This window comes from Doryrhamphus excisus, linkage group LG12 (genome assembly GCF_037039965.1).
Source record: "Doryrhamphus excisus strain RoL-2023G ecotype Guam linkage group LG12, RoL_Dexc_Guam_v1.1, whole genome shotgun sequence".
NCBI lineage: Eukaryota > Metazoa > Chordata > Actinopteri > Syngnathiformes > Syngnathidae > Doryrhamphus > Doryrhamphus excisus.
The window spans coordinates 16,252,633-16,267,890 of record NC_136368.1 but is presented as its reverse complement, the minus strand read 5'-3'; the positions used below and the strand labels follow the sequence as shown (position 1 = coordinate 16,267,890).

At 39.9% G+C, this 15,258-nt stretch overlaps 2 protein-coding genes across 5 annotated transcripts in view; one reads left to right on the top strand and one right to left on the bottom strand.

Moving 5' to 3' along the window:
* The window catches only part of LOC131135392 (phospholipid-transporting ATPase IH-like), a 35,903-nt gene extending 21,158 nt beyond the window's left edge, over positions 1–14,745 (top strand). Inside the window, exons 16-31 of one of the 4 annotated variants that reach the window (XM_058081162.2) lie at positions 77–150; positions 321–424; positions 1,054–1,235; positions 1,642–1,875; positions 1,967–2,144; positions 2,969–3,071; positions 3,700–3,845; positions 4,026–4,085; positions 4,348–4,475; positions 4,719–4,854; positions 6,260–6,283; positions 7,949–8,014; positions 8,127–8,230; positions 8,324–8,489; positions 10,034–10,148; positions 10,778–10,923. In XM_058081162.2, coding sequence (XP_057937145.1) covers positions 77–150; positions 321–424; positions 1,054–1,235; positions 1,642–1,875; positions 1,967–2,144; positions 2,969–3,071; positions 3,700–3,845; positions 4,026–4,085; positions 4,348–4,475; positions 4,719–4,854; positions 6,260–6,283; positions 7,949–8,014; positions 8,127–8,230; positions 8,324–8,489; positions 10,034–10,111 — 1,783 coding nt within the window. In that variant the 3' untranslated portion in view covers positions 10,112–10,148; positions 10,778–10,923. Of the gene's footprint in view, positions 1–76; positions 151–320; positions 425–1,053; positions 1,236–1,641; positions 1,876–1,966; positions 2,145–2,968; positions 3,072–3,699; positions 3,846–4,025; positions 4,086–4,347; positions 4,476–4,718; positions 4,855–6,259; positions 6,284–7,948; positions 8,015–8,126; positions 8,231–8,323; positions 8,490–10,033; positions 10,149–10,777 lie in introns of all 4 variants that reach the window. The other 3 variants (XM_058081159.2, XM_058081163.2, XM_058081161.2) reach the window with 3 other exon arrangements.
* Positions 1–15,258, bottom strand: part of spryd7b (SPRY domain containing 7b) — a 168,468-nt gene that overhangs the window by 86,814 nt on the left and 66,396 nt on the right. The window lies entirely within an intron of this gene.

Here is a 15,258-nt window from a genome sequence, read left to right as displayed (position 1 = left end):
AAATACAATCAATTAAATTCTAAACAAAGGAAAATGATTAAAAGAGTTTTTCATGCCAGCTCTTCTTCTCCTTCAGGTTTGAGCTGCTTCATGTGCTCAACTTTGACTCTGTGAGGCGGCGAATGAGCGTCATCGTCAGAGCGAGCTCAGGTTAGTCAGGCTGACACATACTGTCATGGCTGATCAGTGAAAAGCATGAGGACATTTTCATTTAAAAAATGGCTTTCAATGGACAACAACAATAATAACTATACTATCTATTACTGGGCAGCTAATTCCACCGTTTTTTTGGTTTCTGTTGCATGTTTGTGTTCTCTCAGGAGAATACCTGCTCTTCTGCAAGGGGGCTGATACAGCCATTTTTCCCCTGGTGGTGTCTGGGAAGGTTGAGCAGGTGAAGGCCCGGGTGGAGCAGAATGCTGTGGTAAGTGTATGTATGTTACATTGTAGCTCTTTATAGGCCAAGGAACCATACAGTATTTGAAAAATTGATACTGCATACTAGTAATGACAATAAAGTTAACTAAATATATGGGGGGGAAGTACAACTGGAGGCATAGCAGCACCCATCCATCTATTTTCTATGCCGCTTATCCTCACTAGGGATGCGGTAACGTTGCCGTTTCTGTGCGGTAGTGGAGTAAAGAGGTCTCACTCTGTACCATGGCATAACTATAGATATGATAAAAACTCATGATAATGAATATACATATATATCCAAGGAGATAACGTCCGAAGCCGATCGAGTCTGAAACAAGGTGATGAAACCAGATTCCCGATCACGTTATCGAATCAGGACATCCCTAATTTACATTAAAGTGCAGTAAAAATCTGTAGAGTCCAGACATAGTTGCAAATGGTGATTATTCATGATTAATTATTATTTATTAAATGCTGTACAAATCAAAATATTAATGGAGACATAGCAGCATATCATACATTATTGTAACTGTTTTAGTTTAATAGTATTAACCATAGAGAAGACAAAAAAGCCTGCATTTATTAGTAGCTTTACTAATTCAGGGTTTGAACTTTTTTTGTGTGTGTTAACAGGAAGGCCTGCGGACCTTGTGCGTGGCCTACAAGAGGCTATCGGACTCTGAGTACCAGGAGGCGTGTCAGCACTTAACGGAAGCCAAGCTGGCCCTGCAGGACAGGGAACAGAGACTGGCTCAGGCCTACGAGGTCATCGAAAGAGACTTTGTACTTCTGGGCGCCACGGCTGTTGAGGACAGGTTAGTCTTGCATAGAAATTAAATATAATTATTAAAATAACAATATTTAGGTGCAGCAGGAGGCATCTATAAAGTGTAAAAAGCCGGTGCTGGTCTAAATTATGATTGTTTGGTTTTGTCAGGGCTCTGGACTACACTGAGCACCGTTGTAGTTTCTCTGTTTTTACACTGGGACAAGACAGACAGCATTGACCCTTTACAGCAGCTTTCTAGCAGATCAATTGGTGGCCTGACAGTTCCTAATAGATAAACTGGAGATGGTGTGGGACAGTGGGTGGTGGCACATTGATAAGTTATCACCACTTGCTCATGGATTGATTGGAGTTTTGATGAATGCTTTAACATCCACAACCCCCCCGCCCCTCTGCTGGGAGCCTGGAGCGGTTATTGACTTATTGATGTGCAGGCTCCAGGAGAAGGCGGCCGATACCATTGAGTCGCTGCACAAGGCTGGAATAAAAGTTTGGGTCCTGACGGGGGACAAGATGGAGACCGCGGCGGCCACCTGCTACGCCAGCAAGCTCTTCCGTCGCAGCACTCAGATCCTGGAGCTGACCAAGAAGCGTACAGAAGAGCAGAGTCTCCATGATGTTCTCTTTGAGTTAAATAGGACTGTTCTCAGGCAACGATCCATTTCTGGGTGAGGCCATGTTTTGTGATTGGCACACTGGGCACAGATCCTTTAATGTTGATGCAATAATGTTGATTTTTGATTGACATTTTCCCTGCAGGTTGTCTGTCGACTGTCTCGACTTTGGTTTGATCATCGACGGGGCCACGCTGTCGGCTGTCCTCAAGCCCAAGCAGGACGTCGCCGGTCACGGAAACTACCGAGAGATTTTCCTGGAGATCTGTCGCAACTGTAGCGCCGTGCTATGTTGTCGTATGGCACCATTGCAGAAGGCACAGGTAAGGGTGAGATGTGTAAACACTAATGCAGTTCCAAAGGAGGCCAGTGTTACGGAGTAAATCAGTGGTCTCAAACACGCGGCCCGCAGGCCAAATGTGGCCCGCAGTACACAAGTTTGAGGCCCCCACCTTGATATGAAAGTTTAATGTTAGTGCGGCCCGCGCAAGTTTGATATGGATGCTGTATGGTATCATGTACCCAGAAAAAATTATTACGTTTGATTAATGTTCATGTTAAAGGTTAAATAACTGTTAATAATTATCCTCCCTATCCGTGTGGAAGTGGTAAGTTTTTGGCTATTTAAGTTTAAAGGAAATAACTTGAAGGCTACCATTTAGATCGCTAGCTCTCTAGTTTGCGAGTTAGCATGTGTCTCAAGACCCTGCAGTTGCGCAATATGTTGTAAATAAAAACAATATAAATGTGACTATAGTCGTGTTTTGTCATGTCTACAGGGCTCTAATAATGCTTTGTTCATTTTAATCTGAAAAATCTGAAAAAAATGTGTCTACCCACCAACTATATGTGGTTTCTTAGGTTTTTATTATTTGCTGTTTTTTTATTATTATTATATATATTTATTTATTACTAATTGATTGATTTTCTTTGTTTATTTATATTTCATCTTATTTTGTGTAGAAAAATAAAAAGTAAGAAAATTGGAAAAGTGAAGTTTAAAAAAAAATAATAGTTTTTAATAAATGTATTTTTTGTTTGTTTTTTTTGAAAACCTGATGTGGCCCAGTCTCACCCTGACCCGAGCTCCAGTGGCCCCCAAGTAAATTGAGTTTGAGACCTCTGGAGTAAATTGTTTCCCTTACAGATTGTGAAGCTGATCAAGGCCTCCAAGGAGCACCCGATAACTCTCGCTGTTGGCGATGGAGCCAATGATGTCAGCATGATTTTAGAAGCACACGTGGGCATTGGTGAGCTCATATTTTTATTAATAAAATGTAATCAGTATAATAATAGTCACATTTTTTATACTTGTAATGCACCCATTATCAAACTAAATTATACGATGCCATATGGGATACATTGTGGTTTTCTACTGCCATGCAAATCGGATCTGCAAAGACATGTAATAATAATAGTAAATAAAATAAATAATAATAATTGCTCAAATATGGGGGCTGCACAGTGGTCGAGTGGTTAGCGCGCAGACCTCACAGCTAGGAGACCAGGGTTCAATTCCACCCTCGGCCATCTCTGTGTGGAGTTTGCATGTTTTCCCCGTGCATGCGTGGGTTTTCTCCGGGTACTCCGGTTTCCTCCCACATTCCAAAAACATGCTAGGTTAATTGGTGACTCCAAATTGTCCATTGGTATGAATGTGAGTGTGAATGGTTGTTTGTCTATATGATATGTCTATAAGACAGCTACGATAGGCTCCAAACCCCCCCCCCCCGCGACCCTTGTGATGTAGAAAATGAATGAATGAATGCTCAAATATGCAACAGATACAGAAAACATACCTAATGAAGTGCCTGGTACACCAAGGGTCAGGTTCAGGCCTCTTTCTGTTGTTTAGCATTTTGATGTGTGTTCCTGTAGGGATTATGGGTAAGGAAGGTCGCCAGGCTGCCAGGAATAGTGACTACGCCATCCCAAAGTTCAAACATCTGAAGAAAATGCTGCTGGTTCACGGCCATTACTACTACATACGCATTGCTGAGCTGGTTCAGTACTTCTTTTACAAGGTACTACTAGCACTGCAAAAATTAGCATAGGTGGTTTCCACAATATACTCTTTCTTTTTATTTTTATTGTTTAACTTTCTACTCAATCGGCTTTATAAGCCACGATCTCACCATACACAGAAATGCGTAGTTGGCGCCATCAAATCCTCATATTTTACTTTTTGCTTTTAATCTTTCCAGAATGTATGCTTCATCTTCCCTCAGTTCCTGTATCAGTTCTTCTGCGGTTTCTCCCAGCAGGTAACTATTTTCTTGTCAAGTCAGCATAGTATACTTAGCACCATACCATCAATTAGGCCTTAATGGCCTTGGCAATTTGCACATCATGCAACCTCCAGATGTTATAGTCTGCAAGCACGCATGCATTTTACTGTGAAATAGCTAAGCACATTGGGTTACCATCGGACCCTGAAATGAATAAAGCTTCAAATGTGACTCCTGAGGGTTTCAACTGAGGTGACCACGCTATTAACGGATGACGCAATATTTCGTCCCTCTCCAGCCTCTGTACGACACGGCGTATTTGACCTTGTACAACATCAGCTTCACGTCGCTGCCCATCCTCCTCTACAGCCTGGTGGAGCAGCACGTCACTGTGGAGACGCTCAAGCGAGAGCCATCCTTGTACAGGTGAGGGTTAACAACAAATGGCGTAGATAATTCCTCACACATGCTAATTTAAGTTATAGCGATAAACCAGATTCATGTCATAAATACCATATTTGACTGTGGAGCACTACCCAATGTTAACTTCAGTCAGGCTACATAGATACAATTATTGGATACTAATATAGAAATAAAATATAAATATATAAAATACTAGACTGTTTTGATGATGGCGCCTCCTGTAACTTTTTTTTTTTTTTGCTTCAGGGATATTGCCAAGAACTCCCTCCTCCGCTGGCCGGTCTTCCTGTACTGGACATGCCTGGGCGTGTTTGACGCTGTCATCTTCTTCTTTGGTGCCTACTTCCTGTTTGATAACACCACCTTCACCAGCAATGGCCAGGTGAGCCCCTTGGAGGTGTTTTGCAGATCATGCAGGGATACCATGTTTCCTCATATAATGACCCACTTGAAGAAATAAAGCTGAAATAAACAGGTGGTGCCAATACGTGGTTGGAATTCTCATTCATTGTAGTTTAAATTTCAATTCATTCATTCAGGCCCATTTGTACAAATACCATTTATTTCATGATACTGGTAAATTGTATGTATTTTATATACAATATTTATCATAATGATGTATATGTATACATATATTTACGAATATATATATACATAAACACATACATACCCACACGTCTGAAAATCTATTTGCCTAGTCTCTTTAACAGTAGCAGAATTACATTTTAAATGTATTATTATGAGCCATGAAAGGTTGCCTTCAAAGACACCACATAACTACATAATACAGTATTTTTCTGAGCTTTGAGAGTATACTTAAATACAGCAAATTGTAATTCTGCAGTAAGAGTTACGTTATATTCACACCACACATAGACACATAAAAAAAAAGAGGCTGTTGTGATTTCCGTAGTGTCCCTGAATACATCTCCCCTAGCCTAGTGATAATGAGGAAGGATGAGTGGACTCGAGGTGTGTTTGTGAGTTGGAGATACATATATGGTGTTGGCAGTGCACTGCTGTTGATGTGGTCAGGTCAGAATAACGTTATAAAATGTGTTCTTTTATTGCTTGCCTGGGTAAATAAAGGTAAATAATAATAATAATAAAAGCGGGGTAGACTCTACCATTGAGTCTGCTACATAACAGAGAGATGTAGCTTGACATGATGCACATGCGTTAATGATGGGTAATGCATTACATTTCACAGCCCTAATATATACAGGCATACACACACATACAGTATACTATATCTACGTATATACTGTGTAAAGTTAAGTAAAATATAGCTGTAAGATTTATAATTGATACTGTATATAATCATTCTAATGTCTAATAGTACTGTCCTACTGTAATAGATACATGTTTTTATTACTAAATATATTTGTTCAAATTATTTTATAATACAATGTCTTTGTACAAATGGCCCTGTGCTCTCTGCAGTTGAGTAGATAGCAACAATTTGAGGAAATACGGTAGTCATAATTGTGTCAAATAGGATTTATAACACTCATTTGTTGTTGTTGTTTTTTTCAAATGTATGGTCTTTGAGTGTAAAGCTTCAGTCTGAGGTCAGCAACATGAGATTTCCATTCGCTCTGTATTGTTACTTTGTATCATAATTGCCTTCTGTCCTGTTTGTTTGTTGGTTTTTTTTCAGTTGAAACATCACCAAGTTCATTTTTATGTACCTTTTGTCCTGATTATTTTTTCTCTTTTCTCCCCGCTCCTTCTTTCTCTCGGCTTACTTTATCTTTATTTTGCTGCTCTTCTTTCGCCTCCTCCAGCTAATGACCACCAACACGCAGATGGTAAGCCTTTCCTCCCTGTCAACTCTCTCTGTCTCCTTTTTTTTTGTTTGTTTGTACCGCAGTTTGGACTTTCTGTTTGATTGTCCCATTCATCATCTCCATCTTCCCTTCAGTATGTAGTTTCCCAGTCATCCGTTATTTCCCTAGCACACGCGCTCTTAGATGCTTCCTCACATTATCCCTGCCTTTTGCTGTGGTTGCACGTAGTGTAACAACGTGACCTCAGATTATGAGCCGACATTTGTTTGCTCATCTAATGACTCTTTGCATTCATCTCTCATAGTGTGTGTGTGTGTGTGTGTGCATGCGTGTGCGCGTATGTGTGTTTATGTCCATATAGTTACGCAACTAATCTTTTGAAGGTTGGTTGATGGTATCACTGCTTTTAGGGGTTGGCTTACCTATGAGGGCCACACTTAGAAGAAAGAAATAAAACAATAAACGCACATATTAACATAACATATTAATGTTATGTCAATATTCCTATGCACACTATGTTACATTTCTACACTGTCAGAAAAGTAAAGTGTTACCGTGTTGTAGTAAAATAATAAAAATGTCTTTTGAGTGTGGCCCTAATACATACGCCTTTGTACTTAACAGCAAATCCTTATTTCTCTCACATACTGATATAGTACTTACCCGCCAGATGTGCTTATTACATAAAGCCCCCTGTTGTGTTGTCTTGGTGTATCTCGACCTCTTAACAGCCCATCCATTCCATCTGTTTGCTCAGACTTTTCACTCACACCTCTTTAGAATCCTGGAAGGTGAAAATATGGAAACACGTTTTTTTTTAATGCCATACGATATAAGTGCTGAAGTGACTTTCCTGTACAGATTTTGTCTCACAATGTGGAAATCCAAACAGATTATTCTGTTCATCAATCTCCATGCCATACAGCATCCCCATAATATATAACTTTATTTACCATTTGAACTCGAAAATAGCTTTACCATAATACCTTACTGAAGGTTCAAATGACAGGTCATCTTCTAATTAGGTTCTATAGATTTCTGCATGCAACCCAAACAAATTCTTCCCAAGCGAGTCAGAGCTTTTCTCCCTGTCACTCGCACACACCAGCCATGACATTGCAAGACCCTCTCTAAAAAGCGGCTTAAAAAATTGGCAAACAGACTGAGTAGTTCTGTTGCTAAAGCAGAGTCATGAAGATATACGTATGGAGAATATGAAGGTGTGGCAACCTCGCCTGCCTGAGGAAGAGTGCACATTGTCGGACACACTTTATCAGAGGGGCCGTTGGTGCGATGGAGCTCAGAAGTCCGAAATGAATGCACCTTTCCCAGTGAGAGTGCGCTGCTTCTGACTCCAGTATCAGTCTGGCGGATATAAAAATATTTTTAAGACATCAGTTGTAGTATTCTGGTACTATGTAGTATTCTGCTAGCTATGTTCCCTGCAGTGATCCCGTAGCCTGCACAATGTGGCGTAAACAAATAACAATAGCAGTGTAAAGGTGAAACTGAAATATTGCATTTATTAATATTGAAGTCTACTTTGCGGAAATTGACTAATCAAGGTTGGGTCTGGAACCAATTAACTATAATAAACGAGGCATGACTGTAATGCTATGATGATTATCAGTGGTATGGCAATGTAACTGATGTTTAGTACAAATGACCGTCTTTTCACTCTTGCAGATGTTTGGAAACTGGACTTTCGGCACTCTTGTCTTCACTGTGCTGGTGTTCACCGTCACCCTCAAGGTGTGTGAGCTTTACTTCTCATCATTATGTGAATGATAGACTACTGTGGTGGGCAAAACGCTATGGAGCAAATTGAGCGAGTGATGAAAATGTACATGTTGTGTTTGCCTAGCTTGCCTTGGACACACGCCACTGGACCTGGATCAATCATTTTGTCATCTGGGGCTCGCTACTTTTCTATGTGATTTTCTCCCTCCTGTGGGGAGGCATCATTTGGTAGAGTTTTATAAGCCTTTTCTTGCTGCAATAATGACAACTGAGCTACGCATGATTGCGAACGTTGAGCCTGGTCTGTCTCTAACCTAACAGGCCCTTCCTGAACTACCAGAGGATGTATTACGTCTTCATGCAAATGCTGTCCAGCGGTCCTGCCTGGCTCAGCATCATCCTGCTCATTACGGTCAGTTTGCTACCTGATGTCATCAAGAAGGTCCTTTGCAGGGCCATGTGCCCAACAGCGACTGAGCGTGCTCAGGTAAGAACCTTTTGGAATGGGTGTTATTGTTGTTCATTTTCAGGAACTTCAATCATGTTAATGGATGTAATAATGCTTATTTGGTTGTGAGTAGCTGTGAGTGACAGCTTATTTTATTTCGGTCCAACCAGTTGAAAAATTGCAAGAATTTAAATTTTGCACTGTTGGATCTCAAGGAAGAATTAGAGCTAATTCGAGCTTCAAAATACAAAAAGATATGGTAATGGTAATGGTTTTATTTCATTTGAACATGCATCGTATTACAATTGAATGCATCACATGATCAGTTCACAGTTCCACATGTCCAAAAGGAGTAGGAAGAAGCAAAGCGTATTAAATCCTACCCCTCCATCTGGTACTTTTACAATCAGTAACTGTTACATTTGTTCACTTCCTGCTTTCCATAATAATAATAATAATAATAATAATACATTTTATTTGTATAGCGCTTTTCAAAATACTGGAGTTGAATGGCGTTGAATAAAAGCATGTAAACAGAGTAAAAGATACATTAAAATACAACATTCATTTGTTAATACATAGCTAAAACATGAGTAAAAGAGGGGCGGGGCACAATACTGTTTAAGGTTTTTTTTTTTTTTTTTTTTAATATACCTCGTACCGAAGTATGAGGTGATATGACGATACAATGACATTATGTGTACCATAGAAGAGAGAAAAAAGAAGAGAGAAAAACAAACACTAATTAACCTGAAATAGGCTGTGCATCAGCTGATCACAAGAAAAAAAAATAAATCCACCTAAAATAGCAATAAAAGTTTGTTTCTTCTTATGGGACTCAATAGTAGCTGCGGCATTTTTGTTAATCCCTTCAAAAGTTTGTTTGGGCATACTTGGTGTCATGTTTCCGTGATACTAGTGGGAATGTTGCTGCGGGTGATGAAGATGGCTTCACAGAAGGCATCCACTGTCTGAAACTGATGACCTTCCCTTGTCATCCATCCCCAAACGTTCTCAATTGGATTTAGATTTGGGCGCCCTCTAGCGGCGGGAAGCTTGCTTCTCTATGCTGCTCACATAAAATAGGGTGGTCAATTACATCTGTAATTGCTCAAAAATAAACAGTATTTCATTTTTAATATTCTATTAGATTAATTATACCGCAGACCAGGAGTCCTAAATATGTTATTTCATGACTAAAATGTGGAATAAAAGCAGAATTGTTGCTAGTTAAGCGGCTAGGTAGATAGCTAGCTTACTCAATTTAATGTGACTCCCGTTCCTTCGTGTATCGTGTTGGCAATATTCTTGACTTCCTGTTTCCAGCTTCCTGCCCCTAAAGTAATGAATGTAAGGACTGACTGACTGTTTTCCTGATCTGCTTTGTCTTTCATTTCTAATGACCAACCGTATTCACATTTTCACCCTCCGCCATCTTTTTTTCCCTCATCCTACCATGTGCCTCTGGAACACCAATCCTACTCCTTTTACTCATTCACTTTTACTTATTTACGTCTTCAACTCCCACCGGTGCCCCCACCCTGCACACCCTCTGGTGGCATCACCCCACCCACTCCCCACAGTCCACTCGCCCGTGCCTTACTGTGGAGCCCTCCACCATCTTCATGCTTTCTCAGTCGTCCAGCAGAATGAGTTTCTGATTGAGCCGAACAGACGAGGGAGGAGCAAGAAGAGCAGGTGACTCCTTTAAGGCCTCCACTCTATGCTATGCATGCTGGGAAAAAAAAACACTTAACACAACCGTCTTCTAACATCACTGCTTCATGTGGTACTAACTGCACACTGTTTTTCCTGCTTTTTAAATGTCTAATTAAGTATGCTCTATTCTACCTTTTTACCTTGTACAGTACCATATCAAATGTACCGGAAAAAAAAAAATTCCAAGAAAATGTAGTGACGAGAAAAAATTCAGTATTACTACAAGACTGAAGTCGTTATTTCATAAGGTAGTTTATCAAAAATAACTGATGGCTTGTGTTGTAACTATGGCCCTGATTATATGAATAAATAAGGAACAGTGATGCCATCTGGTGCATGAAGACGATATTGCATGTTTTTCAGAGCATGTGACTGTTGGTCATTCTCAGCATTTTTTCTTGTAAACATTGATACATTATTTGTTATATTAATATATCAAACACCAGTTTGAAAGGTTTTCAGTTGTGCTGATCAAATGAAGTACACATTTTCTGAATATGACCGTACTGTCTGTTCCATTTTGGGTCTGATCTGCATGGTTTTGTATTAAATTCAAATGTTTTGCTATATTTCTTCATTATGATGCTGTATTTTTTATCCCTTTGCAGGATCATGACAAGTTGGTGCGGGATGACCCGCCTGCTCAGCTGTCCCCTGGGCGATCCTGCAAAGGTGCAAGCACCCACTCCTCTCAATTCCAGCTTGGCGCCATGGAGACGCTGTCGCTCTCCAGATCCGACCCCCTTCCCCAAAAACTCTTGTCTCACTTGGCAGAAGGGGGGAGGGCGGAATTGCGCTCGTGCATGCTCCGTCTCTCCGGGGCAGGGATCGCTTACTACGCTCCGGGGCCGGAAACATCCGTGTAAATCGCCCACCCACCTGATGATGGAACTTTTGCGTGGAGCTACACATGGTGGGGGCGGAGGGGGTGTGGCAGTCACTAATCTCATCTCAAGGGTGAGTTATATGAGATAGAAGAGCTCACTTTGTGCACTTCTGGGTTAATGACCACCCCTTTTTGGTGATAATGGCCTCATCTTTGCTTTTCTGACGTCTTCTCATCAACACATTCAGAAGATGCCTATTTGTAGAATTCTTATTTTGCTATTATTGTCCAAAATCTTGCCTGTTCCTTGTTTGTGTACTTTTGCAAGTGTTACAAAAAGAGTATATATATGTGTGTATTATGTGCGTGTGTGTGTATACTGTACATTATAGATACTGTATGTGTATATACACTAAATATATGTATGTGTGTGTATGCATACATACATAGAGTATACTGTATATACACACAGTATACACACACATGTGGACTATGTGGTCTGGCCTAGTAAGGGCAGCCCTGAAGCTCAGACCTTTAGGTGTGTATGACTGTGTGTGAATGCGTGCCTGCGTGCATGAAGATGCCTGCTCTGTATGTTTTGTACGGGACCCACCTTTGCCTTACAGGTTAACCACGCAGCAGCAGGCTAGGAGCCAAAGGTGTAAAAGGCCGATAAAAGTGGTGTATTACAAAGCCTTACACAAACACACTAACCAACCGCCACCTCCATCCTATCAGAACAATAGAGTGGGGGGGGGGGGGAGAAAAAAAATCCAAGAGTGGGATGTGCAGAATTCTAGCCACCCTGCCTTAATTCATTCATTCATTCAGGCCTGCTGTCTCATGTCTCATGTGAGGATACTACACATCCGTTGGTCCATCTCTGTGTCCTCTTTGCATGTCGAAACTTTGCATGGTGATGTGTTCCCTCCCTGGCTGAGCCTTGACCTCTCTGATCCCTCACCTTGATTTTTATTTTATTGTACTTGCTCCTGTCTTCTGTCAACATTAGGGCCACACTGAAAAGATCTCCTACAATATCGCAATACTACACAAACAAAGCTAGAGTTAAGTCAATCCTGAATAAATTTACAATAGTGTCATAATGTTGCCAGAAAATGTTGTAAAATTTACAAAAAATAACTTCAAATGCAATATTTATGTAACCTTTTGACTGTTTTCTAATATTGTTAATTAATATTCTGGCAATACTATGGCATTAAAAAACTGCTTTATTTTTGTGACATATAGGACATTCATTCATTCATTTTCTACCGCTTTTCCTCATGTGGGTCGCGGGGGTGCTGGAGCCTATCCCAGCTGTCTTTGGGCGAGAGGTGGGGTACACCCTGGACTGGTCACCAGCCAATCACAGGGCACATATAGACAAACAACCATTCACACTCACATTCATACCTATGGGCAATTTGGAGTCGCCAATTAACCTAGCATGTTTATGGAATGTGGGAGGAAACCGGAGTACCCGGAGAAAACCCACGCATGCACGGGGAGAACATGCAAACTCCACACAGAGATGGCCGAGGGTGGGATTGAACTCAGGTCTTCTAGCTGTGAGGTCTGCGCGCTAACCACATATAGGACATTTTTCTTGCAAAATGCAACATTAAGATGTCTCTCCTAATGCTACACTTCCTCGTATGATTGAGACCTTCCATAAATTTTACAACATTTCTCTCGTAATGTTACATTTTCTTGTGAATTTTGGATTACAAAATTATCGTAACTTTTTTAGACTTTTGTTCTCACATTTTTTTTGTAGGCATGAGACTTTTTTGCATGTAACTTTACAATATCTCACTTGTAATGTTACAAAAAAATGTATTCGAGTATACACGTGTGTAGGACTTTTCTCTTTCATTGTGGCCCTAATACTTTTAAGCAACTGGCTCTGGTCTTTTACCTATAGATGATTATTCATCTATGTTATGCAAAAACGAATGCCAAACGTGTGTTCTTTCTCTTCACCCCGTCTCGGTGGCAGTCACTATCGATGAATGGATGTAACTTTACGGTTGATGGGATGTGTTGTACTTTGCAGGAAGACTTGAATAGGCGACGTCACAATCAATGAATCAGTAGAATGTCTCGCAGATTTTGTCTACCATGTCCTCCAGCTGACGATTGTAGCTCATGTAAGGATCTTTTATTCTACAGTTTATTCTCACACGCATCACCATCTGCCAACGGGTATAGATGTAATACAAAAACATATTTTTATTGTACAATTTTGCGCTCAGAGAACCATACACACTGTTTTGATTTCAGGACTCAACATCCTAACCTCAGTGACACTCACTGTGTTGTTGCCATGTTGTATCCAGGCAGATTTTGACTTACTTCTCAGCAGAAATGCTTCATTTGTGATCACTCTTGTATCCCACCTTTGTGTCTCTTCCTTAAATTTTGACTTTTAAAAAATCAAATTAATTAATGTGCCAACTTACACTGAAAGTATGTTATGTTACTATATATAACTTGGTGGGATACAGTGTGGTCGTCTACAATGCATTTATAATTTTTGGGGCATTTAAAGACTGGTAATTATGTTTTTCCAATACTAATAACACTTAATTCATCCATGCATGCCTGACACTTTTTTAGTAACTTTTGTATTGTAAATCATGGTGGGGAAAATGGACATGTTCGATGGGATGCATTATAGGGGGGGTTGCATCATCTACAATGCTACTATTGCTACTATATCTACTAATGCGTTTGGTTACATTCAAACACTACTAGTTCCATAGTTCTATTTTTCACTTCCAGCTACACTTGAATTGAGTTTTTTAGCAAGTTTATTTTTTGAAAATCTTGATAGGGGATACAGATGTCTGATGGGATGCATTGCAGTCCACCACAATGCATTTACACTGTGTTCTTCGCATTACCAGCCTTTTTGTGTTGTCCATGATGCACATTTCCTTTGTTACATTTGTAAATCCTATAGAGAAGATTCTATTTCTATTCTAAGTCTATTTTATTTTGGAATGTGGGTTAAAGTTTACCAAAAGGGTCAGTAGAGATTTACCAGTACATACAGCACTTTGTCATACAGATGTACCCCCCCCAAAAACAAAGGTCTGTTGTGTAGTCAGCTGTCAAGGGGGTGTTTATACTGTAAAAACTCTTCCTCACAAGTTATTTTTCTAATAAGATTGTAGTGGGTGAAGTGACCAAATAACTTGACTTAGCTGGACTGGACTGTCCTCCGTCTAAAATATCTCACCAGCCTTTTTCTTGAATGTGGACACCACCGCCGCCGCTTTCTCTGAAGACCATCAGCACAAGTGCAGGTGTTCAATCCCTGAGGTCTCTGAGCATGACAAAGGTGCCAGAGAGGTCACGTACCTTCCCTATAACACTGTTTGTATATTTATTCTTAACCGGTTTTGAGACTTTTTTTTCCCGTTTAGATAAATAAAAGGTTATTTTTTTCCCCCTATATTGACTATTTTTGCCAGCCTGTCTGTAGCAACTGAGGGTTAAAGCATTGTATTGTCATTCTGCTTGGAATAAAGAAATAATGAAAACACTAGAGATTTCTTGTATGTATTATCATGAATTATTTTTAAGTGATTAAATGTCAGGATTACTCATTAAATAGTATTTTCAATGTTATTTTTATTTTATTATTTAATGTATTTAAATGTATTTGTCTTGTTTGCTATGGAAACACGGAAATATATTACTACTATTATGTGTTGCATTAAAATATGTTTTAATTATGAATTATTTTAGTTGACTTCATATTATTTTTCTCATTATTTCTTAAAACTAAGGTTTAAAGCGTAGGCTGCACGGCGGTTGAGTGGTTAGCGCGCAAAAACTTCTGCTTACTAGCTTGTTTTATAAACAGAATAGCAGAGCTTGGGGGAAGAGATGAGTTTATATGGCTTACAGCCACGCCCATATAAGGAAGTCCGCCCCTCTGTGACATCACAAAGGAGCAGTTTTACCACGCCTATAGAAACCGAGCGCTTTGAGTCATCCCAAACTTCGTTTAAAACGAGAATACAACATTCTAACTACATTTATAGGTCAGCAAAGTGGAAAATAGCAGAATAGGTGCCCCTTTAAGGAGATAAAAATGTGATCTTTTCTATATTATGAGCTGTAAGAGTCGGTCAAAATGGTGCATTATACCCACTTTTTGTGCAATACGTACGTTCTTTGTTATATTTAGTCTCAAAATTGTACATATGATAAGCTCCAGCATACCTGCGACCGTAGTGAGGACAAGCG